The sequence below is a fragment of the Trachemys scripta genome, chromosome 4, assembly GCF_013100865.1.
Source record: "Trachemys scripta elegans isolate TJP31775 chromosome 4, CAS_Tse_1.0, whole genome shotgun sequence".
Taxonomy (NCBI): domain Eukaryota; kingdom Metazoa; phylum Chordata; order Testudines; family Emydidae; genus Trachemys; species Trachemys scripta.
The window spans coordinates 28,364,050-28,391,314 of NC_048301.1; the positions used below are offsets into that span (position 1 = coordinate 28,364,050).

Below are 27,265 nucleotides of genomic sequence, written 5' to 3' on the forward strand. Positions count from 1 at the left end.
CCCTAGTTCTTGTGTTATGAGAAGGAGAAAATAACACTTCCTTTTTTACTTTCTCCACACCAGTCATGGTTTTATAGACCTCTATCATATCCCCCCCTTAGTCGTCTTTTTTCCAAGCTGAAAAATCCCAGTCTTATTAATCTCTCCTCATATGGCAGCCATTCCATACCCCTAATCATTTTTGTTGCCCTTTTCTGAACCTTTTCCAATTCCAAACCCTTTCTAAAGGCTGTTCTGTTTGGCACCTAGATTCCCATGGTCCCTGAGGACCATTCTTATAACTGGGAACCAGCTGAATGCAGCGTCATCCCAACCATGTCCCCTTTCATCTGGCTACCTGCCCCCTATGTGGTATGGAACCCCTATACCAACCCAGCGCTATCAGAGGAGTTCTCCATTCCGGGGCGGGGGAGGTATCTTCAAGTGGCTCTTTATGCTGGGTTTATGGCTGCTTTGTACCAATGCCTTGGCAGGACCGAGGATCTTGCTAAATGGTTTAAGCCCTGCTCCAACTAGAACCAAATCAGAGTTTTGCCATTGACATCAACTGGAGCAAGATCATGCCCAATGTACAGTGAACCCACACAACTTCAAATTGTCCCTGTAGATTAAATAGAGCAAACATTATCCTTATGGCATATTGGTTGAAGCACTTAAAGAGTTGTTACATCCAATACCTTGAATGAGGTTTGTAACCTGTTATTTTTGATGGCTCCTTTTGTTTAAACAGAGATGGGAGATTTCAACAATTGAGGTTAGGATGGGTGGTTGATGTAAATATTTAAGTGGTTTGAGGGAAACCAGTTCAAAACATCAAGGAGAGTTAGACAATCTTGAGTAATATAAACAGTCACATGTGGGACAAGCATATTCAACAAAATTAGGTGTCCAGTAAAACTAGTTTCACCACTGCTTGCTCTGCCTCATCTCTGAAATTGAGTTCTGAGTCATGGCCCTTAGCTGATGTAATTAGAATTTACTAGCGGGTGCCTGGCTGTATGTTCAGCAGCATAAACAACAGAGCAAGGAGCAGTGCGGACCTGGAGAACACAAGACTCTGTTGATTGCACTGTAAGTAATGTTTTTTCCCTTGGAGAATTATAATCCATGTTCCCTGTGCTACATGCAGGTTGGTTCATGGAGAATCAGTTGTGGAATTATTCCATCCACACGCTGGTTGCTTTTGTTCAATCTCAACCTTTTTAAAAAAAAAAATCTGCGCTACAGAACCTCTTTGTGTGGAATAGCTCCTTTCAGATAAACTGTATCTCCAAATGTTTTAAGTAGTTAAATAATACAAGAGTCATGGTACCAAATGTCACATGTGGCATAAAGAGATTGTATAGTGAATACATTAAAGTGTTATGCCGCAAGTCCAAGGCAGAGGGAGAGAGAAAAGGGAGGCTGATGTAAGTAGGAAAAGATATGATTTAACGTGAAACTTCGAGAGAGGGAGAGAGAGCTGATGAGGCAGAGGATTACTCAAAGGCTTCTGGAGATTGCAGCGCTGGGTAGAGAAGGTTCTTGCACCAGCATTAGAGGAAGTGCCTGGAGGCAGAGTCTGGAAAAGCAGACTGAGAGAGAGAAGCTGGAGTAAGCCTGAAATGCTGTAAGATCAATTAGGACAAATTTAAATGTGTTGCTGACAAGACAGAGGAGTCATGGTGGGTTTGCTATAGGTGTACCTCCTAACATTCTGAGATGGCTGGATTTTGGAGAACTGGGGCTTTGATGGAATATGGTGGAGGAAAATGCCATGGGCAAGGTGAGAATTGATGGAGGCAATCAAATTAAGTCGAAGAGAGGTGCCCAGTTCCCATTGAACGTCAACATTGGACACATAACTAACTCCCTTTGAAAATCCCAGACACTATGTTTGTTCATTCAGGGTATTTTATTTTAAAAACATATCCCCTGGATGGAGTGGCTACTGGGCATATTGGGTTTATATATAAGCAAGACTCTTATTTACTTTTTATTTGGTCTGTTGACCAAAACCCAGACACCAAATACTAGCACAGTTTGTGCCCAATTATGTCATTTCAGTATTTAAAGATGCTGTTACCACAGGTACATTGACACTGACAATTCCCACCCACTTTGGAAAACCCTCTCCTGTTGTTTTGGTTGCTACTGTCCTTTTCCATTGGTTCTGTTTATTCAGAGTTCCACTATTTGTAATTTCTCAAGATTTTTCCAGTTCAGCATCATCACCTCCACTATCAGCATCACACTTTCCTCCCTTTTTTATGATCTCTAGGATCTCCTCAGTTCTCCATGATTTTTCAAAAATAATTGTCATTGGTTTGGTACATTCATTAACAATTCCCCTAACACTTTGGTATGCACATCACTTGGACTTGTTGATATGTATATATACACATTTTCCGTGTATTCCTTTACCTATTTGTGTTTTACCAATTGCTACAGTATATTCACTAAGGTTTTAATAGGTATTAACTGCCCAGAGCAATTTTTTTCTGCTGTTAATTACAGATTTTTAAAAAAACTTGTTCACCCGTTATGGAACCATAATAATTTTTCACCCATTCCTCATACATTAGTGGATCTATTTTCTCTCTGGTGTATGTATTTCCCCTCAACACACTTGAGATTGAGCAAAGGCATTCTTTGTTCCCCTTTTGCTACCATTAATACTGCTTTCTTTCTGCCTTATCTTCACCTGCAAAATTTAACTGAATATTCTTTGACTCCCTCCCCCTTTCTGTTGCACACCAAATTTCTTTTAACCCTCGGTCCCTCATTGAAAAATGCAAACAAATGGGGAATGACTGATTTCAAATGAATTCTAGTCTTCTGCACCTTAATTATGGCGTTTTTTAAGATACTTCAGTCTTCTTCCACATTCATGGATTTTAACATTTCTTTTTTCACAATTCAGTAATATCCCAAAATTTGTTTCCTTGAAATATATTATTGCTAGTACTTGGAACCATTTTGTCACTGTATTGAATTCAAATAGCCTGTGGTCACTGCTTCCATGCCTCCTCCATAGTATGTTCAGGTTCTTAAACAATTCCTTCCTGTTGGTGAGCATATGTTGAAAATTATTAAGACTTGTAGACCAAATATGTTTTTTTTCTTACAGAATCTTAGAAAAATGAAGTCAATCTTTTACCTGTGTTTTTTGATTGCTGGGATTCATGCTGATATACCTTGCCAACAGAATTCTAGCAACAACAGTCCTGAAAATTACCACGGTGGAAACAGAAACCAAGTAGGGCCAGCAAACGAAAATATGCTGGGTCATAAAGTAGGGAGAAGCATTTGTCAGTTTGCATTTTATTTTTATAAGGAGGCTTCTTCTCAGAGAAACAACAGGAATGTGATCTTTTCTCCCATAAGCATCTCCACTGCCTTTGCAATGCTGACCCTGGGTGCTAAATCAGAGACACTGCAACAGATTCTTAGAGTGTTCCACTTTAAACCAAATGAGATCCAGCAAAGAGAGATACATGAAGGTTTCTGTCAGCTCATGCAATCACTAAACCGCCAGAATGCTAACTTCCAGCTGGATATGGGGAATGTTCTGTTTGTGAAAGACCAGCTGAAACTGCAGCAGCAATTTTTAAATGATCTAAAAAACTTTTACAGTGGAGAAGCTTTCCCAGAAAACTTCAAGAATGTCAGACCAACTCAGCAGAAGATCAATAATTACATAGAGAAAAAAACACATGGGAAAATTATCAACCTACTCAATAATCTGGATCCAGTTACTGAAATTCTCCTTGTTAGTTATATTTACCTTAAAGGTAAGACAAAATCATAGGACTCTCGCCTCAGGTCATTTGGCTATCCTTGTGCCAACTCTAGGCTTCACCACTCCCTTTGGAGTACTATTTTTGGAGGGGGAATCACAACCTGCTTCACAATTGGCCTTTTATTCACAGTGTTAATTATGAATAGAGTTGGTCAACACATTTTCATTGAAAATAATTTTCTGATTGAAAGTGTTGCCTGTTTTTTTAACAAAATTTTGGTGATTCCCCCACCCCCCATTTTCTGATCAAAGCCAGAGCTGATAAAAAAATAGTAAAAAATATCATTTTTTTTCCGATGGAAGGGTATGTAAAATATACATTCACGCAGGTACCAAATTCAGGAGAGCATCCCTGTTTAACAAAACACTTAATCATATACATAGGACCCACTGAAGTCAGTAGGACTCATTGTTTAAGTGCTTTCCTGAATTGGCACCCTTGATAAATGCTATGAAAATTTCTGATAAGCAGGTTTAGAGTGCTGTTTGCAAAATGCTGTAAGATACCTAAACAACTTATTGAGTGGAAAATTCTTTATTCTGTCCCAGCAACAGCAAACAGCATAGAGGCAGGTATATAACAGAACTTCTGCTTCTCCTTAAAGCCCACCTCTTTGTAACTAAGATAACGGATTACACCTTTTATCAAATTCTGAAACCTGACCAGAGCCCCCAGTTGTGCCAGTGTTTGCACACGTGAGTCTCTTTACTCACATAAGTTGTCTTGACTTCTAAATTTTGAAATTAATTAAAAAAAAAGAAAAATGTCAGTGAAGTTTTTGGTTTGTAACCAGCTATTGAGCTGGTCAAAGTTTTTCAAATGTCAACCCACTCCTCAAAAAAACCATTTCCCCTTTGTTTTTCAATTACATCTATGCATTTGTGTAAATCTTTGAAGGATTAGCTGTAGAGTGGTAAAACTAGTTTGAATCTAGTTCAATTGATTCACTTGAAAGGCTGCCATAAAAAAGATGGAATAAAGTTGTTCTGTCTTGCCACAGAGGGCAGGACAAGAGGCAATGGATTCAAAGTACTGTTTAGCAGATTTAGATTAAATCTCAGGAAATATTTCCTAACTGTAGAACAGTCGGACAATAGAACAGACTGCCTTGAAAGGGTGTGGAAGTTTCTTCACTGGAGATTTTCAAAAGGAGGCTGGATAGCCATTTGTCTTGGATGGTTTAGATCGGGGTAGGCAATCTATGGCATGCGTGCTGAAGGCGGCACATGAGCTGATTTTCAGTGGCACTCACACTGCCCAGGTCCTGGGGGCTCTGCATTTTAATTTAATTTTAAATTAAGCTTTTTATACATTTTAAAAACCTTATTTACTTTACATACAACAATAGTTTAGTTATATATTACAGACTTATAGAAAGAGACCTTCTAAAAACATTACAATGTTTTACTAAAAAAAGAACAGGAGTACTTGTGGCACCTTAGAGACTAACAAATTTATTAGAGCATAAGCTTTCGTGGACTACAGACTAACACGGCTATTACTCTGAAAAATGTTTTACTGGCACTCAAAACCTTAAATTAGAGTGAATAAATGAAGACTTGGCACACCACTTCCGAAAGGTTGCCGACCCCTGGTTTAGACACAACAAATCCTGCATCTTGGCAGGGGGTTAGATTAGATGACCCTTATGGACTCTTCTAACTCTATGATCCTATGTTTCTTTGATCTTCCACATCCATGTCCCTCTTCCTCACTCCATCAAGGAAGGCTAGTTTCTATCTGTCCCTCTCTAATTTCAAGATCTTTACTCATCTCCCAAATAGCATTTTCAAGACAGGCTTTTAGTTAGCATGTATCAGGCTTTCCTTCCAGTCTTAACAGTGGACCGAAAAAAAAAAGTGTGGATTCTGTCCACCCTGAAAATGAAACCGCTATGGAAGTAAAAGTTACATAGATTTGAAGCCATAAGATTAGTACAATATCATACATTATAATAATAAGAGGAAAATATTCACTGAAAATAATATAGGAATTAAAACCTTCTACATCGCACATATGAAGGTACAGCTGTCACATATGTTTTAAAATGGATATTTGTTTAAAAGTAGAGATGCCCCTAGCCACAATGTTCAATTCCATATCTGAATGAGTTCCCAGCACCCCCAGTATTTTGCGTGTGTAAATCCTGTCTTCCACTTTAAATCCCTCTCTCTTTAAAATGTTTGCTATGAGTGGATGATTATGCCCTGAGACAAACTGCATTTCTTTTTGATTTTAAAGAAATTGCAAAGAATTACACTTAAAATCCAAACTATTGCTGCTGTTGCTTCCACATGGAAAATGAGAATGGGCTAAAATGTTGAATGGTTCAGAGGCTGGGATTGGTTTGGAGAAGAATCTGAAATTTTAGAAACTTTTATAAAGTCTGACCTCACGTTTAATGGCTGTCCCATCCTCTGTACCATGTGATTATTCCCCCCGCAGTCCTGATGACTCTTCTCCCTTTTCCACAGTACATTGTAGCTTACATTGAGTTGTTGTCTGAGGATGGAGGTTTGGTGGCATTCTAACTTGCACTGTACTGAGGGTTTCACCGGATGATTTGCTATTCTTCTTGTTTGTCTTGGGGCTTAAATAGTGAGCATGTTCTTTCCCCCCCCCCCCCCCCCCCCAAAAAAAAATCCTGTCATTTTATTTGGCCCATAGTCCAGTGAGGAATTATTGTCCAACCCACTGGAAAGGGCAAGCTCTGGGTTTCCTTTTGTCCCTGGAGCATTGTAAAGAATTGCAGAGGCAAGACCTCCTTGAAAAGTGCCCTGCTAAGAGGAAGAGTAGCACAGGCAGATCTGGATTTGGATGGAGGAAGAATTAATGAATGTCCCCAATATGCAGTCTGTCTGCCAAATTCTGACATCCTTACTCAGTTTTTAACCAAAGCTGTATATGAAACCAGTAGGAATTTTGTCCAAGTAAGCAGCAAGTAATAGCTGTCTGAGCATATCAGGATCTGGGCCTGTGACTTATCAAAAAATGTTGTGACTCACTATGGAATTTCCCTAAAACATGACAAGGCAATACTTCTGGCCGTGTTAAAGAAGAGTCCAGGGGCTCTGATCTGACAGTACAAAAATTGGAGACTTCTTTTAACAGACAGACTTACTCTAAAATTACATACATCATGTTTGTGGCTACACTGTTTATGGAGAAACTTACAGTCACAATGTAGTAATTTTCTCCTCTTTAAAGAATAATGCTTTGCATTTTATATCTTGAAAGCCCCATACAAGCATTAATTAATAATAATGACACCCTTAAGTAGTATGTAACTATTATTATGCCAGTTTTATAGTTGAGGAAACAAAGGGTAGAGATGAAATTATTTGCACAAGGCCTCAGAGTGACTCAGGGTTGGAGGAGGGATTAGAATTCAAGAGGACTTTGTTCTCAGTCCAGGGTTTAATCAACTAGACCAATTTTACCCAGCAGGGTAATTGTGCTGCCCATGTACTTTAATTAAGAAGCAAAGTGTAACTTAGAGTTAGAGCTGATCAGAAAATAGGGATTGGTTTCTGCAGAACATTTTAATAACTTTCCCAACTTTTAATTGAAATATCAAATACCAAAATATTTTGGTGTTCAGGGATTCAGTTTTTCCACAAAAGTTTCCCCAGAAAGCAGCAATTTTTCATAAAAAAGGTTCTAGTCAAAATCCTGATTTTCCATGAAAAATAGATGGAAAATTGTCGACAACCCCTACTTACTATATCCTCTGTTCTTCATGACATTTTGTATGATGGCAGACTGCATCGAAAAGCTTATAAATGCAGATTCATTGTCTCTGAATTAGGAAGAGCTGCTAAGGCTAGTAGTCATAAAGGAGCATTTCTGGATGAACTCTGAGGAATTTGCAATCCAAATCCAGATCTGAATTTTGGGGTTTAGGATTAGAGGTGGTCAGGAATTTTCCATCTGTTTTATTTTAAATGGAAAATGCAGTTGCTACAAAATCAAAAATTTCTGTGAAAAATTTTGATTGTTGCCTAAATTTTTTGATTTTTCATCTGAAAAATCTAAATTAAATATTTCATTTTGTGTTGGGTTAACCTGAATCAAAAACATTTTGGTTTGTGAAACCAAATCAAAACATTTCATTTCAGATCAATTGCACATTAATCTATGTTTGCCTGAGCTGCCACAGTGCCTGTGGGAGTTGTAGTCCAGCCAGGGAGCCTAGCCCATAGAGGAGAATTGGGACACAAGGCACCTGAACTATAGCTCCCATGAGACACTGCAGCAGCTCAAGGGACACAGATTAATTGTAGAACCATCATGAAAAGCAATATTTTGAGGTTCAACATACCAAAATGAAACATTTTGGTTCAAGAATACTGAAACATTTAATTTTGATCAGAAATATAAAAATGAAACATTTCAACAATTCTGAATCTAAATGTTTCAGAACTTTACATTCTGCTGTTTTTGTTATTTTGGCATTGTCTTGATTTGGCAAGAAAACATGCCAGTTTTTAACCAGCTTCACTTGGGACCATCTGTAGTTTGATGAGATTAGTCACTTCAGTAATTCAGTTAAACAAGATTTATTTCGAGCTAATGTAATTGAGGTATTTTTAAGGCTCCCATCACCATATATCTAGGCATTAACACACACTATTTTAGTATCATTAAGGACAGTGTCTGAGGTGGGACTAGAACTCAAGGTATCTTGCCTCTAATTACAAGAAAGGGGTGTATTTTTGGCACTTTATATATATATGCATTATACAAAGAAAAGGAAGCTATAGATATTAAGCATTATCTACTGGGAACATATAGCATTACAGTGAAAGCATATGAATGCATTCTAATGCTTTGTTTTCAGTCATTCAGTACTTTCTGAAAAATACATCAGTTGGGAAAGTCTAAGCAAAACTGATTAATAGATCAACTGTTTTTTAGTACACAGAGTTGGGAGGACAGGGAATAATTTATTTCCATATTACAAGAAACATCATTGCAATGTTTTGTTGTTTTGTTTGTTAACAGCTCTATGGCTGCAGTGAATGAGGGTAAATAGTTGGATTTTGGCTTGGAATTTCTTCTCACTGAGAAGACACTTCTCTGAAAACACTTCGAGTGCTTCAGAAAAGATTGGTTTTGTTTTGACCAAGCTATTAGCTTTTGAAAATCCCATGTTTTCTTCTTGCCCAGTACATTTTGCAAGAGGGTTTTCACCAAGAGGCATGAAAGCTGGAGTAAACATTTCCTGCCACCACATTGGCTGGGTAGCAGACCAACATTTAAAACATCCCCCAAAACCTAATTTGGATGGGAAAAGCTGTCAGTAGATTGTGCCCTGCTCCCATGTCTAAGTAACACCCTCATCTCAGTCTGGTTTAGGTGTGGGACTAGGTAGAGGAGTTTTCAGCCCAACTGATCCCTTTCTTCCACTTGGCTGAAATCCATCCCCTTGAACAAAAGCTCTTTTATGGACTTCAGCCAAATTGAAGAAAGAGATCATTTGAGCTGAAAACTCCTCTACCTAGTCCCGCTCGTAAACCAGACTGAGGTGAGGGGAAGTTGTGAGGGTGTTTCTTAGAGATGGGAGCAGGGCACAGTCTACTTATGACCTTTCCCATCCAAATTGGATTTTGGGGGGTGTTTAAAATGTTAGTCTGCTACCCAGCCAATGTGGTGGCAGGAGATGTTTACTCCAGCTTTCATGCTGTTTGGTGTCACTTGAAAATTGCTACCAGATGTGCAAGATCAACTCATATCCCGTGTTAGGACACCGGGGAATGTATTAAGCCTCCTCCCTGAGAATAGTCTGGCAATTCCTTCTGGCATGAGGAGAGGCATTGGGGTATATGATGGCTATCTAAGTTGAAAGCACCATCCTTTCACTACAGAACAGCTTCTGGGTTTGTTTAAACCACTCCCAACCCAACCCTCTCCATGTGCATATTACAGTTGAGTTATTCTAATTTATACATTTAGGAACAGATCCTCAGTTGGTGTGAATTTGTGTAGCTCTGAAGGCAAATACAGCTACTGCAATTAATGCCAACTAAGGATGGTTTCTTGTTCGCAGAACATCCACTAACTCTCTCTTTCTTTGAATCATAAGCCACGTGGAATAAAACTTTCAATCCAAAGTACACTAAAGACGATGACTTCTTTGTGGATAGAAACACAGTTGTTAAAGTCCCTATGATGTTCCGGATGGGCATGTGCAAACACGCCTATGATGACCAGCTGTCTAGCACCGTGGTGCAAATGGATTATAAGGAAGAAAGCATTAAAGCATATTTTATTCTGCCTGATGAAGGACAAATGAGGAAGTTGGAGAATGGCTTGTCATGTGAAAGTCTGCCTAAATGGAGAAAATTACTTTCAGAAAGGTAAAATCTTTCAGCTCTCTACTCTGGTGGCAGGCAGTCCCTTTAGATCAAGGGTGTCGGACAAATTCTTGGGGAAGGATGATTGTATTTTTAACTATGATCCCCTGGCTGTGGTATAGAATTAAGACTAATGTGCTACCCTCAGTGAGGTTAATGTACAAAGATCAAGAATAGAATATGGCCTTTATGTAGTTAGCTTTTTTAGTTATTTTCAAGGGCTTGTCTACACATATAGCACTGCACTGATGCAGCTGCACCACTGTAGTGTAGTGAAGATGCTATCTATGCCAAAGGGAGAGTTTTTCCTGTCAGTGTAGGTACTCTAGCTCCCCAAGAGATGGTAGCTATATTGATGGGAGAAGCCCTTCTGTCGGCATAGCACTGTTTACACCAGAAGTTCAGTTGGTATAACTGTGTCGTTCAGGGGTGTGGATTTTCCGTACAGCGATGTAGTTACACTGACATAAGTCTGTAGTGTAGACCAAGCCCAAGACATGTTATCTGTTCAATATCCTACTGTCACATTCTGTATCACTCAATGTGAAAATCTGCTTCCCTTTAGGACCACTGACATTTCTGCATTTTGTTTCTTTTGCTTCCCTGTGTGCTTTTCTCTGTAGTCTGTTGTTCTCCCTTTATCTCATTTTTTCCCTTCTGCATTTCCCTCCCTGTGGCAGCTTTCATTTCCAGCCCCCCTGGATTCTCTCTCCTATGCTTTCCCCCATCCCACCTGCTAAGATGATTATCAATGAAAAAGTTAATGCTAATATTTTAAGTTTCATCATTTGTCTTCAGAATTATCACCCCAGTGAGACTAAAGGAGTGTGTGTGTATGGGGGGGGAAGAGTTCATGCATCTCAAAGCCATTGTTTCAGGCTGCTGGCAAACCGAAGAAGATGGCACTTCATTTATTACATTCATGTCATATTATCTTTGCAACCATGAGAGCTAGAATTTTAACTCACTTTGAAAGGGGAAAATTTAGACTCCGGTGCTGAAAACGTGCTTGGCTTCTTGCATGTCTACAGTGGGACTGCTAATGTGCATAAAATTAAGCATGTGCCTGTTGGCGGACTCGGGGCCTTTCATTCTGGAGAGTAAGAATATGCCACATAAATGCACCAAGCAGGCTGAATGCTTGACACCACTGCCTTAGATTACCAAACCCCAGCTTTAAGACAAGGAATTGGATTAAATTAAATACACAGTTTACAGTTCTTTACGTTGACTAGCTGGCAGAGCCTTTTGAAACTTGGCAACACTTTTTCACAAAACTTTCACTGAAAAATGTGAACTGTTTTTCATTGAAACTTCAGAAATGTAAAAATTTAATCTAGCTCTACCAAGAGGAGGATCCTCGTGACGAGTGGTGCTGGAACAATTTTTATAGTGGGGATGCTGAGGGCAGAAACCATGTATTTGGGTTGTTCTTTTACTACTTCAAACCAGGGGGTGCGGTAGCACCCCCCACACCGCTAGTTTCAGCCCCAATGCTCATGATTGTTCCTAAAATCAGTACTGGGCAATGAAACAGCTTAACCAAAATGTCAGTGGTGTTATCCCTGTCAAATAAACATGAATTGTGCAAAGAGGAGCTGCCTTAGTATCAGCAGACAAGGAACTAAGCAAAATGTCTTACCTTTTCCAAAACTGGAATAATCTACCTATAAAGCAGCAGTGGGGTTCTATGGTTTGTAGTATAGAAAGACCTCATTATTAGAGACCCCCAACGAGCTGGCTTTGTGTGGACACATTCACTCACTGAAGTTTGGCACTCATGCAAACCGATGGCCAGTAAACACCTCCTCTCTCTCCACATAATTTTCAGAGCGGTTGGTTGGTCCATTTTGCATCTTTGGGAGGGTGTAGTAAATCCGTTCACTCCCTAAATCAAACCCACTTAAGGGCCTCCAGGGGAGTAGGCTATCTACCTGTTTTCTGTTTAGCAGTAATACAGTTGGAACTCCTTGGGTCCTGTTCTCTTTTTGTTACCTTCATGTCAATCTGCAGCCTGATGCCTCACACCCCACTGCAGTAGTGAAGAGAGTTTCCAAGGGGAGGTCATTTGACTTTCACAAACCCAGCTGACTTATGCCTGGTTTCAGTGAAAAACTTTTGCACAGTCCAGTTCAATCTATCTGGTCTGAATAAATATATGGAGATAACGTAGAATTGCATGCAGCTGGGAACAGTGTACTTTCAGGCCATTTCAGTAGGGAAGAAGGGGTGGCCCTATGGTTAAATCTCAAGAGCTCGGGATTCTATTCCTAGGTCAGTCAACAAGTTCCTGTGTGATCTGTTCAAGTCACTTGACCTCTTTGTGCCTCAGTTTCCCAACCGCAAAATGGGTTGATACCACTCACAGGGGTATTGTGACAAGTGTTCATTACTGTTGAGATTAGAGTGACCGGACATCCTGATATTAAGCACTTTGTCTTATACTGGCAACTATTATCTCCCTGCCCCCATCCCAATTTTTCACACTTGCTATCTGGTCACCCTGTTGAGATTGTTGGATGGAAGGTGTAGAAGCACGGCGTGTTACCCTTATGTATAGCAAGGGCCCTGTTTAACATGTGAGTAATTTGTTGTGTGTCCCGGTGTCTACTCCTTTCTTCCTGAGGCTGTGTGTGTGCTGCATTCTTCTTTCCCCTCACATTAGCAGTAGATGGGGACAGGTGGAATGGCTTATTCTTTATAATCGGAGTATAAAAATAGTCCAATGACAGTTGCATCATTAACAGGGCAGCAGTCAGCACCTTCTGCCAAAAAAAACAGGAAAAGGGAAGAGATCAGCAATCAGGAAAGAGTATTGCACCTCCACTAACACTATTAGTTAGTAACAATCCTAGCATCTAACTTAAGACGTTCTCACGTGCTATCAAATGGCTAGTGCTTCTCACTGTAGATGCTAGAACTAACTCCAGAAAAACCAGAGACAGTGGGACAGTGAGAAAAAAATGCACCAGAAATGCTGAGAATTGACTAGTTTTACAGAAAGCACTGAAGTATTTATTTTCCATTAAATTGACTAAATCTTACATAGAGCCAACAATATGATTCATGAACTAGACAGATATGCTTTGTTGTTAGCTTTTATCCTAAATAAATTAGGCACCACACATTCTTCTGCTCTCTTTGGAATCTGTTTTGTTTGTTTCCCCCCACAGGTTTAATTTAATTGTTAAGCTAAGACCAACATTTTCAAAAGGGACTCATGAATTTGGGTGCCTCGCTTTTTTGGGTGTCCAGCTAGAGACACCTTAAAAGGGATTGATTTCAGAGGGTGAGTGCTCACCACTTTCTGAAAATCAGGCACAAAATCACTAGTCGCTTTTGAAAACCTTGGCTAACGAGCCTTAAGGAGGAAAATTCCCTAAGGGAATACAGTACAACCTTAGATATCTTAAGGGACACTGGCAACCTACCAGTAATAGGAGCTTGGAAGATGGTCCAGCAGGCTCTGAAGTTTGATTCTGTTTTTAAAGCCTGCTGGACAGTTCTCCTGATTATCGACATTGAAATGAGCTGTCCTGAGGGTTGACCCATAGTCCTTTGAAGTCAATGAGAATCTTCCCATTGACTTCAGTGGGTGTCACTGAATCAGGTTCTTGGTGGGGCAGATAAGGAATCTCCTGGAGGATGGAGAGGAAGAACAAGCTAGGTGAAGGGATAATCCAGATGCTCTGCACTTGTCGAATTCAGGAGCACAGCCTCAGTCTCATTGTACTTAGCAATATTACTTAGAGTTTTCCTGAAACTGTCTCTCTATCTGTATTAGGTTGTTATAGGTCCCATTACCATAGTATCTGAGCACCTCACAGACCTTAATGTATTTATCCTCACGACATCCCTGTGAGGTAGAGCAGTGCTATTATACCTAATTAACAGATGGGGCGCTAAGGCACAGAGATTTTAAGTGACAGGGAATAGAACCCAGGTCTACCATGTTCGAGGGTAGCACCTTAGCTATGAGCTTCCTCCTAGTCCTGGCTTCCAATATCACTTCTCAGAAACCTTCTGTTCTCCACCAGAGGAAATCTGTCATGGATTTTCAGTCAAATCTTCTCTATGGGCTAGTGGAAACAATGCAAACAAATTTCTCAGTAATCACCACAGCATGTTATGTTGTCAGGAATGAGCCTGTCCTGCATGTGACATCTGATTGAAATGTTTTACCATTTTCTTGCATTTCTCTTTGGACAGCTCAACCAATTTATATCTGCCAAGATTCTCCATTCATGGCAAATTTGACTTAAAACAAATTCTTTATAGAATGGGCATCAGAAATGTATTCACTAATGAAGCTGACCTGTCTGGAATTACTGGGAGGCCACGGCACAGGATTTCAGAGGTAAGTTAGGTTTCTTTCTGTTTAAAGGATCCATGGTAACTGATATTTAAAAACATTTCTTTACAAATGTTTCCTAGGGGAAACCCACATAAAAGGGCTTTGCTCTGTATGAGAGGCAGGGACTGAGGGATGGAATATTCAGCCCAAACTAGCTAGGTTGCCTATGCAGTTGTATCACAGCAAGTTACAGCATGTACAACATTTTGGCCCAGCAGAGTTTTACAGTGCATGGTGCCACTTTACTGACCACACACTTGAACAAATCTCTCTCTCCCCTCCCCCACTTCCCAGAGAGGACCTCATGGCCATCTTTCCCTTGATATGAAATGGGGGGCAAAGTGCTATTTTTCAGAGCTTCCATTGCTGCTGCTGCCTGTGCATAGCTGCCTTTGCCCCTCCTGTTATTAAAAACAGTAGGTTCAATTCTGTAAGGTGCTATGAACAGCTGGGCAAAAAACAGGTTCTTTGGATTACTGGCAATTCTGAAAATTCAGGGGGAAAACATCATTTCAGGTCAAACTGACAACAACATTTTTGAGAAAGCAAGAAGTCAGAAATAATTGTTCTGGTTTGACTAAAACATTTCACTCAACCAGATATGAAACCTTTTGTTTCAGCATTTTAATTAAAAAAAGTTAAAGTGAATTTTGAAACAAAAAAGCCATTTTGAATTGAAAAAATCAAAACATTTTGATTTTTGATTTTTTAGAAAATCTTTTTAAACACACACAACTTGTCAAAATTGGCATGCATTTGCAAACTATTTCAGTGTCACCAAATCTGCATTTTTCACTGAAAAAAGTTTTAGTCCAAAAATTTCTCCCAGTTTGAGAAGCACCCTTAGCTCCTGTTGGCTTCAGTGCCAGTCCCTTGCAGACCATTTCAGTTCAACCCATGTTCAGTCCATACGGATTGTCAGTCTGAGAGCCTTACAATTATACCTTACCTGCAGGGTACATTCCATTAGTTAACACTGAATTCCTGTTAAAAAACAATACAGAAACCCTGAACCACCCACAAATGAACAGATGTAATCTAATGAATCCAGTCTATAAATGTCTCTCAGTGATGTAAGGACAAGCTTGTGTCCTTTTCTGCCCCAAACCCATTTTATCTATCCAACTTCTGATGCTGTTATCATACAAGACATACGCAAGGAAAGCAATCTCTACCCCTCAAATGTATTTTCTGTCCACTCTTCATTGTTCTCACTTATGAATTATTATTACTCCACTATATAAATTTGCCAAAGACAACTGGGTGTACTTCTGGTCTCACATTAGTTTTACACTAGTGTAACCCCACTGACTTCAGTGAAGTTGCTCCTGATTTACATTAGTGTAAGCAAGAGGAGAATCAGGGCCAGTGCTTGCGATAGTAGTATGAAATAGTGACTTTGAGAATGTCTTCTTTTAAGGATGAGGCGATTTTGATTCATGCAGATCATTGATTTTTTTCACTGGGTTTGCAGTTGCCCTTTTGATTTGTGGTGTTCACTCACACCTGTTGCTCTGTTGCTCATTCTTTAGCAGTTATTTCTCTTAGCACTTTTGGTTTAAAAACAATCAAGCTCATATTCAGAATGCTGCTTACAGCCCACACCTGGAACGGTAATGTTTGTTGATTTCCTTGTAGGCTATCCATCAAGCCATGGTGAATGTGGATGAGAATGGCACTGAAGCTTCGGCAGCCTCTACTGTGGAAATAGTGCCAATGTCTACGCCTACTAACATTAAATTCAACAGACCCTTCATGATGATGATATTTAGCAATGATACCATACTTTTTATGGGCAAAATCATGAACCCTGTGGAACAATAGTTATTAAAGTTCTGTATGCATTAACTATGAGTAATTGACCACCACTATTAAATAAAGAAACGTTTTGACCTAATCAGCGTAGAGATGGCTTTAGAGGCCACCTTTTCCCTTGTAGTGTTGTATATTTTGCTTCACAACTGAGACCTTTAATAGATTTTAAATCACCATCCCTACAGATTAGTTTGAGTTTGCATTTAAAAACAAAGAAAAGAAAAGGAATTCGAGTTCAGGCAGAACTGTCAGCAGAGGTAAAAAGAGAAAATCCTTTGTAATGCTGAAAGCAGCAAAACATTTTCTGGAAAGTGAGGATCAGAAAAGATGTTGAGATTACTAACCTATGCCTGCTGTACCCCTCCTGTCCACCTCCTCATCGTGTAAATAACATTTGTTTTGAATGCTCACTGACTGCCAAATTAGTCCGTTACACTTCTTTACCACTTACATCCGTTTTCTCACCAACCTGAGGCTCAGTCTAGCAGATACCTATTAACAAATGTAGTGCTTACTACCCTGAGTGGCCCCATTGCTGTCAATGAGTCTGATAAACCATTGCCCTGTGGCCCTTTGTGCCACCCAGGCGGGTGAAAAGGGATCATAGAGAAGGTGTAAGGTCTCCCTGGTGAAGAACATTGACACCTCTGTATTGACCATTCTAGGGTAGGACAGAGGCATAGCAGAATTGAGCCAGAGGAAGCAAGTGGCAGATCAGAATAGGAGGAGGTGTGACCGGAGTAGAACTGTGCCCCAGCAATTCTGAATCCTTGAAGTGGCTTCTGTGCAACACTGAATCAAAGTTCAGTTTAGGTCAGCCCTGTGCCAGGGCCCAAGTCAAGTTTTGGAAGCTCCCAAATAGGGATAATGGCTTGTGTTTCCCCAATGTCCCTGTGTCAGTATTTTTGACAGTATAGGATTAATCTAACCCAGTGGAACCACTCACAGTAGTAAACATCACTCTAGTAGTAAATGTTTGCAGGATCCATCACTTACAGCCTATCTGTAACTTACACCGCGTTTTACATAACTACATGTTTTGGCTGTGATGCCTTGAAGTGGGCCCTGTCTGTTCCCAGATTGAACCTTCACAGAATATCTGCACTCAGCTCAACACCTGCTTTATATTTTAATATAGTCACAGTTGTATAGGATTTCTCTTTAGTGTTAGGATACAAAGGGTTCCAAGATCACTTATACTACAGATGCTTATTTATATATTTTTCTTACCTAAAATTTACCTTCATACCATTTTACTCTTTTTTCAGAAGATCTATCAATATTTTTTCTCCTATATTCATGCTGATGGTATATTTTCTGACCTCTAGTGGCAGAAGAGGTAAATTACTGAGTGTTCTGTTAATGGGTATTCTATGTTATGATTTCCAGTCTTTATGTTTGACCTTGAAATATACAGACAAGTTATTATGTTAGAGAAATGAAAATTAATAAACATGAAATTTAAAAGTTTTTAATTGTACTATGTGATTTCTACAGAACAGGAATTAATCAATTAGGACATATGATGCAAACAGTCTAGCTAATCACAGCGTCAAACAGCATTGTATCTATGTGCTAATTAAGCTCTCCATAGGGAGGTCTCTAGTGGACTTCATAGAGGCCTCTGCTCTTTGCCATGTATGTATATATTGTTATCCTTTTGGGCCCAGGTGGTTAGCCAATATTTAGGGTCTTGCGGGTTGCTTTCATTAGGAGAAGTTATTGATGATAGATATTTCTTTGATGCAATCCTTGTTATTTATAAAGAATGTACATAAACTCCTGTTTCTCCAAACATAGCAGGAAGCAAACAACAGGAGGCAGTTTCTTTGTGCAGAGTTCTAAGCCTCTGTTCAGCTAGCACTCTGCCCAAAAAGTTATCTCTTGGCTTTCCAGAGGCTTCTTCACACAACATTTGATGAACATGGAGCAGACATGTTCAAAGTAAGGAAAGGAAATGTCCCAGCTTGCTCTTTGAGTGTTCCCCCCTCTCATCAGCATCTCTCCAGTCTTGCCAGACCAGCATTTAGACTAGTTGTTCTGCATCCGGATGCTGATCTCCTTGAGGTTTGACGTCTGTGCAGTGATATAGGCTTGAGTCTATGGAAACTGACATATGCAACATCATCTTATTGACATATGCAACATCAGCTTAGGATCCTATGGTAATAATATGACTCCCATGGGTCTATCCCCTCTCAGGGATCCCATGTAGTTATTGAAGAGAAGGAGAAGGGATAGGATAGGTCCCCATGGGTCTCTACACATGAGAGTCTTTGGAGAAGAAGATGGTTGTCCATTGTCAATCTCTAGGTCCTGCTGGAGAGGAATAATTGGAGTCACTTTACTGCTGTGCTGACTACTCTAGCTACTCCTGTAAATGGGCCATCTGTGACAAACAATGGTCAGCTGTGCCAAAGGCTGTTGAAAGGTCAAGTAGTGTGAGCATTGAGATAAAGCCTCTGTGTATGGCAATGAGAAGATCGTATTTTAATGCTACATAAGGTCCAGTCCTGTATTTCTTGTGCACCCTAAACTCCCAATGACCAAAATGAGGTTCCTGTAACCCTGTGTTCAGGCACCAGAGGATGCACCATTGACCTCATGGGGAGTTTGGATGTGCAGGACTAGGCTAATTAGGGTTGCCAGATAGCAACTGTGAAAAAACGGGACAGGGGGTGAGGGATAATAGGCACCTATATAAGAAAAAGTCCCAACAAATGGGACTGTCCCTTTAAAAATGGGACATCTGGTCATCCTAGGCCTAATTTTATATGAAATTCTATTCCAAGTATTGTTTTGGCGCAATAGAGTGAAGTTCACATACATCCCTGTTTGGAGTCAGCCAATCATCCCTAGTGGATTAGAGCAAACGTGCTTTAAAAATGTAAACGTGAATTAAAATGAGATAATTTATTTTTGATAAATAACTCAACTCAATTCAGACATGAATTAACAGTAACTCGGAGGGCCACTGGAAGCCATGCCTACAGTGCATAGGACCAAATTCATTGGTGCAGTACAGATGTAAATGAGAGCACAATTTGGTCCATTAAATCTACATGCCTTGACAAAGATAATTCTCTGAATCACAACTCAGTGTCTTGAATGGAAGTAATTAAAAGGGAACACTTGGTTAACTGCTCTTCCAATTAGAGGCATTTTTTATAGTAAGGAGTAACATACGTTTTTTATAATTTTTGGAGGTCTCATCATTTTTATTACTTACATGATTGGAGATGATAATTATTAGGTTACAGAAATAATTTTTTCCATATTTGTTGTAAGTACAGGTAGTATAATTTTTGTAATATCAGACTATTATCTAGTAGAATAGCATATATCAAATGTAAACCAATTTATTTTTCAATAATATTTTTTGTTTTTTCCTATGGGAAGTTATTCCAATGGAGCTCACTGCCAGGAAGTTTTCCCTCATATTCATCCCAAATTTTTCCTATTTTTAATTTCATGTTATTACTCATTGTTAAAACCCATTGTAGCAATCCTAAATAATTCTTCTCCTTCTTTGGTTTCATCTCTCAAATATTTATGAAATATATGTCTTCTCCCTATATTAAAAAAAAATCCCAAACAACCCTAAACAGTGCATTTAATGGGTAAGTGTAACAACTGCCATCTTGCTTATCATTCAGGACCTCCACGTGAAGCATAAATCTTGAACTAATAGAATAAGTGCCTGATCCAAAGTCCTTTGTAATGTGTCTTCTCATTGGCTTCAATAAGCTTTGGATTGGGCCCAAAGTTTCCTAGTTGACAGCTGTAGCAGGGTTGCCAACCCTCCAGGATTGTCCTGGAGTCTCCAGAAATTAAAGATTAATCTTTAATTAAGGACTCTGTGGTATGATGAAATCTCCAGGAATGTGGCCAACCAAAATTGGCAACATTAAGCAGAATTATTTCCTATGAGGATTACAGTGCTCAAAATAATGGAAATTCTGTCCCCAGACAAAATCTGAGATTTGACATTTCATTTAATTCCAAATCAGGATGAAAAGTCAAAATTTTTCATTTTATTTTATCCGTATCTAAATGTTTATGCAAAACGTTGAAATATATTGTTTTGACATATATTGAACAAAAATCTAAACAATAAAGTTGAAAAGGAATATTTTGAAAATTTCGTCTTGAAAATTTTGACATTTAGATTTTGTCAAATCAGCCTTTTCCAACAGAAAATTACTCCACTGGAAAATTTCACCAGCTCTTCTGAGGAGGAAGCTGGCTCCGGCTGGGAGCTGCAGGGTCCCCAGCTGCCATGGGTGGCAGGTGGACCCCCCGCAGCTCCTGGCCACTGCAGGCAGCAGGGAGGACCACAGAGCTCCCAGCTGCCACGGACAGCAGGGGGTTCCCTGAAGATCCTGGCTGCTGCGGGTGTCAGGGAAGACCCCTGCCACTCCCGGCCACCTCAGGTGGCAGAGGGGACCCCTGCAGTTACTGGCCGCTGTGAGCGTCGCGGAATCCCCAGAGCTCTGAGCCACCAGCGGAAGGGGACCGTGGAGCTCTGAGCCCCCAGGGTGGTGGGGACCCCCGGAGCTCCCAGTCCCCCCGCAGCTGCCCAGGCTCCCCATTTTGTCATGGATATTTTTAGTAAAACTCAGGGACAGGCCACAGGCTTCCATGAATTTTTCATTATTGTCCATGACCTGTCCGTGACTTTTACTAAAAATATCTGTGACAAATCTTAGCCTTACTTATTAGTCAGTTAGCCAACAAATATGTATTTAATAATTGTAATCTTTCTTTGTAAGTCCCTCCAACCCCTACTTAATTTTCTTATCTGAACTTTCTCCAATTTATAAATATATTTCTAGTAGCAAACTATATGCAGCATTCCAGGTACAGTAACATCAAAGCCATGTAGACAAGGTTCATTACCTTCCTATTTCATGATGTGATAATGCCTGCAAATATGAAGCCAAAAATTCCACCAGCCATTGCATATCCATGTCTAATTTTCTGCTACCAACCCCCTTATATTTGTCTCCATTAATTTCCAGAATTCTTTTTAATTGAATATCTGATTTGGAGCTTCATTTTCCAGGTGTATTAACCTGCATTTCCTCCCACTCCAAGTTGAATTTCATTTTGTTCTCTTCTGCTCACGTTTCTAATCTTAATCCCTGTGACGGGGTGAACTCACCCCACATTGGACATGGAAGGGTTAATTCCTCACTGTGGGTAGAGAAAGCCATGTCCCTATCGGGCATGCTCGAGGTGTAGCACTAGTATAAGAATGAGCAGCTCAGCTCAGTCTGGGCTGACTACCAGAGAGGAAGGATGCTCCTTGCCTGCCCCAGCCCAGGAGCAGCTGGAACCACTGACCATGGAAGCCGGAACCACAGAAAGCCAAATGGACGCCCAGGTGCCTGTGGACTTCTGAGATGGGTCAGAGTCATCGTGGGAACCGCACGTGCCGAAAAGCCCAGAGACCCCAAAAACGCTTCAGCTACAGTTCCAAGAGACATGGTATGAAGTGGCCCGGGATGTGCGAGGGGACTAGCTATAGTCCAGTGCGAAGTCGGCGTGTTTTGGTTGGAGCCTCACTGACTCAGTGGCGGAATACCCTGCCACTGTTAGGGCCCTGGGCTGGGGCCAGGTGGAGCAGGGTGGGTCTGGGTCTCCTATTCTGGTCGCCACCCCAGGTGAAGGCCAATTGATTCTCAGCAGTTTGCCTTACCACCCTGCAGCTCAGGGTAAACTCTGTTGACTCCAGCCACTAGGCCTTTCCGCCCTGTGGCTCAGGGCAACTCTATTGACTCTGGCCACTAGGCCTCACTGCCCTATGAATCAGGGTAAACCCTACTGACTCCAGCCCCTAGGCCTTACTGCCCTGCAAACTAGGGTAGCCATATTGATTCCGACCCCTAGGCCTTACTGCCCTGCGAATCAGGGTAACTATATTGACTTTAGTCCTTAGGCCTCACTGCTGTGAGGTAAAGAACAGTTTGAGGCACGGGATGAACTCACCCTGCATTAGACTGGAACTCCCACCCCATCACGGTCCCCTTTTTTATTTCTTTTCTTTCCTTAGTAGCATTTGAAATTCCTTTCAATTTACTATCATCTATGAATGTCATGAATATGCTCTTTTTCTGCTTTTCTACATCGTTACTGAAGATATTAAATGTCTGAGATTGTTACAGCCAGACTGTTTCTAATGTACTTGTGCTCAGAACCAATAAAGAAAACAGCAGACACAGTTTTAAAGGGAAAGGATTTGATACGTGCTAGCAAAATATAGAAACACTAGCAGCAACAATGGAGGCCATCCACGCTCTGGACTGGTGCTTCCCTTCTGGTTATATTCTGGCTTCCTAGCTAGTACTAGTCTCAAACAGGCTTCTTGAGACTTTTCCTGTAGCTTACTTTCTTGGGCTATCTTTCCTCAGACCTTTCTAGATTTCCCCATCCAAAATGAAAGACATCTCTTCTTCCAAACACACCTGAGGCAGGAGCCCCCAGCAGCAACTTGTGGGGACCAGCCTACTGCCTTTGTCCCCAGAGGAAATCAGTTGCAGAGAACCAATATGGGAAAGGGTGGAGGTGAGAGAACAGGCCAGCCCCATATATATTTTGAAATTGCAAACAAGATCTTTTGGTGATAGATATCAATACATTCGGGTAGATCCTCCACAGGGGTAAATCAGCATAATTCTATTGGCTGCAGTGGCATTATGCAATAGTAGAAGTTATGTGCCATATCACATTTTAAATCTAAATGTTGTTTTATTCTTATTCATAAATAACTGGTTTTCTGGAGAACTACCAGGCAAAACGTGTCTGCCACAGAAGTCTTTCAGTGTGTACGTTCTATGGCCCCGTTAAAGAATCCACACAGGCAATATTTATAAACTAGAAATATACTCCAGCTGAAGTTACTTGGTTTACAATGAGATCCCATCAATCACTATTTGAATTTCTGCATGAATTTCATATGTTAGTTAAGGAATCGATGCTTATGGTATAAAACAATTTAGTGAAAATGGTCTAAATCCTTTCATAGAACAAGAAGTTGGGAGTGGGAACAGTGGGACTCAGACATAGGCCCAAGTCCTATTCCAGTTTTGCCATTGTAAATCTGGAGTAAGTCAGTGGAGTTACACTGATGTAAATTTAGAGTATGCCTGTGATTTGTACTGCCTTCTGTCAAAGATAGATCAGTGGGAAATAGTTATTTTGAAAAGGACCCTAGTTCTTACACTGTATAAACTAGTGTGATGCTCAGAAGCATTGTGTTAACCTATTTCGCACGTCTCAGAAAAGCACATGATGTCATATATGCTGCAGTACTTGGGTATTGAGTTTGAAGTTATAGTGATTAGGAGTGTGGATGCAAATTAGTAGACCAACTGTGTTTAAGAGATTAATTCAGTTAGCATCATTAGCAGGAGTGCTGGTCTGTTCACAAAGGTAGGAGACTAGCTCAGACTGTTTTTTGTAAACTCCACCTGCCTAAGATTTATTAAGGCATAAACTTAAAAGCATCCCATCATCCGAAAACACTCTCACTGGTTGATCAATGAACCTGAGGGCAGGACATTGTCACCTAGAATCTTTAGTGACCTGATTAACTCTTTCATTGGCATCATACTCACTAGGACACATCCTCCCTGCTTCCCCCTCACCCCCCCCCCACTCCCACCCCCACCCCCAGTCCATGGGAGCACTTGGATACAGTGTAACCACCATGGATCTGCTGTGTGGAGGAGTAGGGGAGGATACAGTGATGTATTGCAGGGGTGGATGGGTACCTCAATTCAGAGATAATAAGAACCAGTCCAGACTTTGCCTGTCCTCTGGGCTTTGCTTTTGAAAAGGAATCTTGCCTTCCCTGCTGCATGAGCCTCCAGTAGATCCTATGTGCCATTTCTATTCACAGTTGATTAGAAAGTTGTGGTTGGGGGCACGGTGCAGTAAGGGAGGTGGAAGCCATCTGGGTCAGTGATGTTAAGAGAGGCAAAGAGAAGAAATGTCCCTCAGTGCACCAGTAAGAGCAAACATTGGAGAGAGTTCCAAACTAGGACTGGCTCAACTTTGGGGTAATCTGAATTCGTATGCAACAGGTCACAATTCAGACTAATCTCTATTGACCGCTAACCAATGTAAAATGAGCAATGGGCTAGCTTATCATATGGAAAATGAATCATTGTCATTTCATCTGGGATTTTCCAAAGTGCTCAGCATTGGCATAACCCTGCTCTTAATAATGTCAAAGGGGGTTTTACCATTGACTTCAATAGGAGCAGTCAGGTCAACGCCTAAGTGCTTGTGCAAATAAATACATATACCTCTACTCCGATATAATGCAACCTGATATAACATGAATTCAACTATAACGCGGTAAAGCAGCGCTTTGGGGGGGGCGGGGCTGCGCACTCCGGTGGATCAAAGCAAGTTCGATATAACGCGGTTTCACCTATAACGCGGTAAGATTTTTTGGCTCCCGAGGACAGCGTTATATAGGGGTAGAGGTGTATTTTGTTATTCAAAATAGGCGGCCGAATTCAATGTTATCTGTGTTATTTACATGCCAGCCTCCTGGCCACGCAGACCCAGTGGAGGTCTAAGTGCTTGTTGTCACAGAGCGCAGCAGAGCAGCTGCCACATGCCAGGAGGTAGCAAACAAGCTGGTCACTGCTACTGTCTATGGTACAGGGCCCTCCTGACTCTCTTTTTGCTTTGGCTGTATTCCCTATTGTGTGTGGACACCTAGTCACAGGAATCCAAATAATCCAGTCTCGGCATTGTTTGCTTTGCATCCTCTCTGATCAGTTTGATTTTCTCAGTTGAGTATTTTAAAAGTGGGCATTCGGCTCCATATTGTTCAGAACATATAAATAATGGAAAAAGGAACAGCTCAGATGGATGGTAAGAACTTTTCACTGAGGGTTTTGAAATCATGTATTTTGATTACATCTAAGGGATTAGTAAACAAAACCTGGAAAGGGATTTAAAGTTGTGGGTAATGATTAGCACTGGCCTTTGGGATGCAACCCCGTATTTCCAGCTTTACCAACCGTGGAAAATCAGTGAAATTGGGACCTGTACTTATGATATAGAGAATTATGATATAATCAAATTCAATTCACTTGATTATTGATGGGATTAATTTTCCCCATTTCATGCTGTCAGAAATACTAAGTAGAACATGATAGTTAATTGTTTTTAAAATATTTTCCTCTGTTATTTATGATGAATAATGCTATGTACTAAACTATAATAACTGTTTCCTAACTAAGGCATTACTAATTTCTGCAGATTTAATGGCTCTTTCATTTTCCAGAATACTTCCTAAGGAAGATGGAACCTACCCTCTGGCTGTGTTTGTTACTTCTTGGTCTACATGCAGTCGGCCATAGTCATCCCCGGCCCGGTCCCATCAAAGGCCATGATGATCGTGAAGATACCAGTCACACCGAAGGTGATACCCAGATTGAAAGAGATAATGTGCATGGTGACATGGTCTTCTCAAAATAGCTCCTGGTAATGCTGACTTTGCATTTATATTCTACAAGCAGATTTCTGCAAATGCATCAGACACAAATATTTTCTTCTTTCTTGTGATCATCTCTGCTGTCTTTGCAATGCTGATGATAAATCTGCCACTCTTGTCTACACTACCGCTTAAGTTGATGTAATTTACGTCGCTCAGGGGTGTGAAAAGGCCACCCCTCTGAGTGACGTGAGTTACATCGAGTTAAAGCGGTGTCTACACTGCACTATGTCAGTGGGAGACGCTCTCCTGTCGACATAGCTTCCGCCTCTCATTGAGGTGGAGTAATTACATCGATGGGAGAGAACTCTCCCGTCGACATAGCGCGTCTTCACCAGATGCACTACATCGGCACAGCTGCAGCCGATGCAGCTGCGCTGATATAGCATGATAGTGAAGACAAGCCCAAAGGCAGATTCTGGAAGGACTCACCTCTAAGCTGACAGAGATTCAAAGAAGGAGATGCTGAAGGTTTTCATCTCCCACATGTGCTAAACGATGATGACAAAAGCTTTTAGGAATAATAACGATGATAATATCTAGCTCTCATATAGCACTTTTCATCAATAGCTCTCAAAGCACTTGACTAATTTAGTATCATTTCCCCCATTTTACAGCTGGGGAAACTGAGCCACGGAAAGGTGAAGCGACTTGCTCAAGGTCTCTCAGCAGACTTCTGGACAAGAATAGAACCTATGTCTCCTTTTTTCTAGTGACATCAAGAATCCCCACAAGCTGAGCAATAAATCAGTAATCACCCAGAGAAAAAAAGCCATGGAAAAATAGTGAGTTAATTGAGGATCTTGAGCCAGTCACTGTCATGGTGCTTGTTAACTATACATGCATGTTATCCACGCACACATTTTATAGCAATTACAAGTTTTGGATTCCTGACTGAGACCTAGGGGAAAGGATGCTGTCATTTGTCTTTTAATAAAAGAATGTCATTAGAGAGAAGGATGGTCCTATAATTAAGGCACCGGGTTGGGATATAGGAGTTCTGGGTTTGGTTCCCAGCTGTGCCAGTCTCCCTGTATAAATTGGGCAAGTCACTTAATCTCTTTGTGTGTCTCAGATCCATAGCTGTACAATGAGGATAATAATCCTTCCTTTATCTGTCTTGCCTATTTAGGCTGTAAATTCCTCAGCACAGGAACTTTCTTTTATGATTTGTATGTGTAGCATCTTGCATGATGGTGCTCCAGTCTTGCCTGAGACCTCTTAGGGTATATCTGCACAGCAACTAGACACACGGGGCTGGCTCAGGCCAGCCAACTTAGGCTCGTGGGGCTCACGCTGCAGGGCTATTTCATTACTGTGTAGGCTTCCAGGTGCAGGCTGGAGCCCGGGCTTTAGGACCCTGGGAGTAGGAGGGTCCCAGAGCTTGGGCTGGAGCCCAAGCCCAGAAGTCTACACTGCAATGAAACAGCCCCGCTCCAAG

General features: G+C 40.8%; 1 protein-coding gene and 1 long non-coding RNA gene across 9 annotated transcripts in view; both read left to right on the forward strand.

Moving 5' to 3' along the window:
- The window catches only part of LOC117876975 (alpha-1-antitrypsin-like), a 190,449-nt gene extending 172,690 nt beyond the window's left edge, over window positions 1-17,759 (forward strand). For 7 of the 8 annotated variants that reach the window (XM_034769618.1, XM_034769616.1, XM_034769619.1 and 4 more), the window contains 4 exons: window positions 3,110-3,773; window positions 9,868-10,141; window positions 14,348-14,495; window positions 16,131-17,759. In XM_034769618.1, the coding sequence (XP_034625509.1) occupies window positions 3,110-3,773; window positions 9,868-10,141; window positions 14,348-14,495; window positions 16,131-16,316 (1,272 nt within the window). In that variant the 3' untranslated portion in view covers window positions 16,317-17,759. Of the gene's footprint in view, window positions 1-1,011; window positions 1,072-3,109; window positions 3,774-9,867; window positions 10,142-14,347; window positions 14,496-16,130 lie in introns of those variants that run through there. The other variant, XM_034769624.1, reaches the window with a different exon arrangement.
- Window positions 17,760-24,934: 7,175 nt separating this feature from the next.
- LOC117876364 lies at window positions 24,935-27,129 on the forward strand. Its single transcript, XR_004645473.1, has 3 exons — window positions 24,935-25,199; window positions 25,615-25,814; window positions 26,442-27,129. It is a non-coding gene; the product is annotated as an uncharacterized LOC117876364 (long non-coding RNA).
- Window positions 27,130-27,265: the final 136 nt, after the last annotated feature.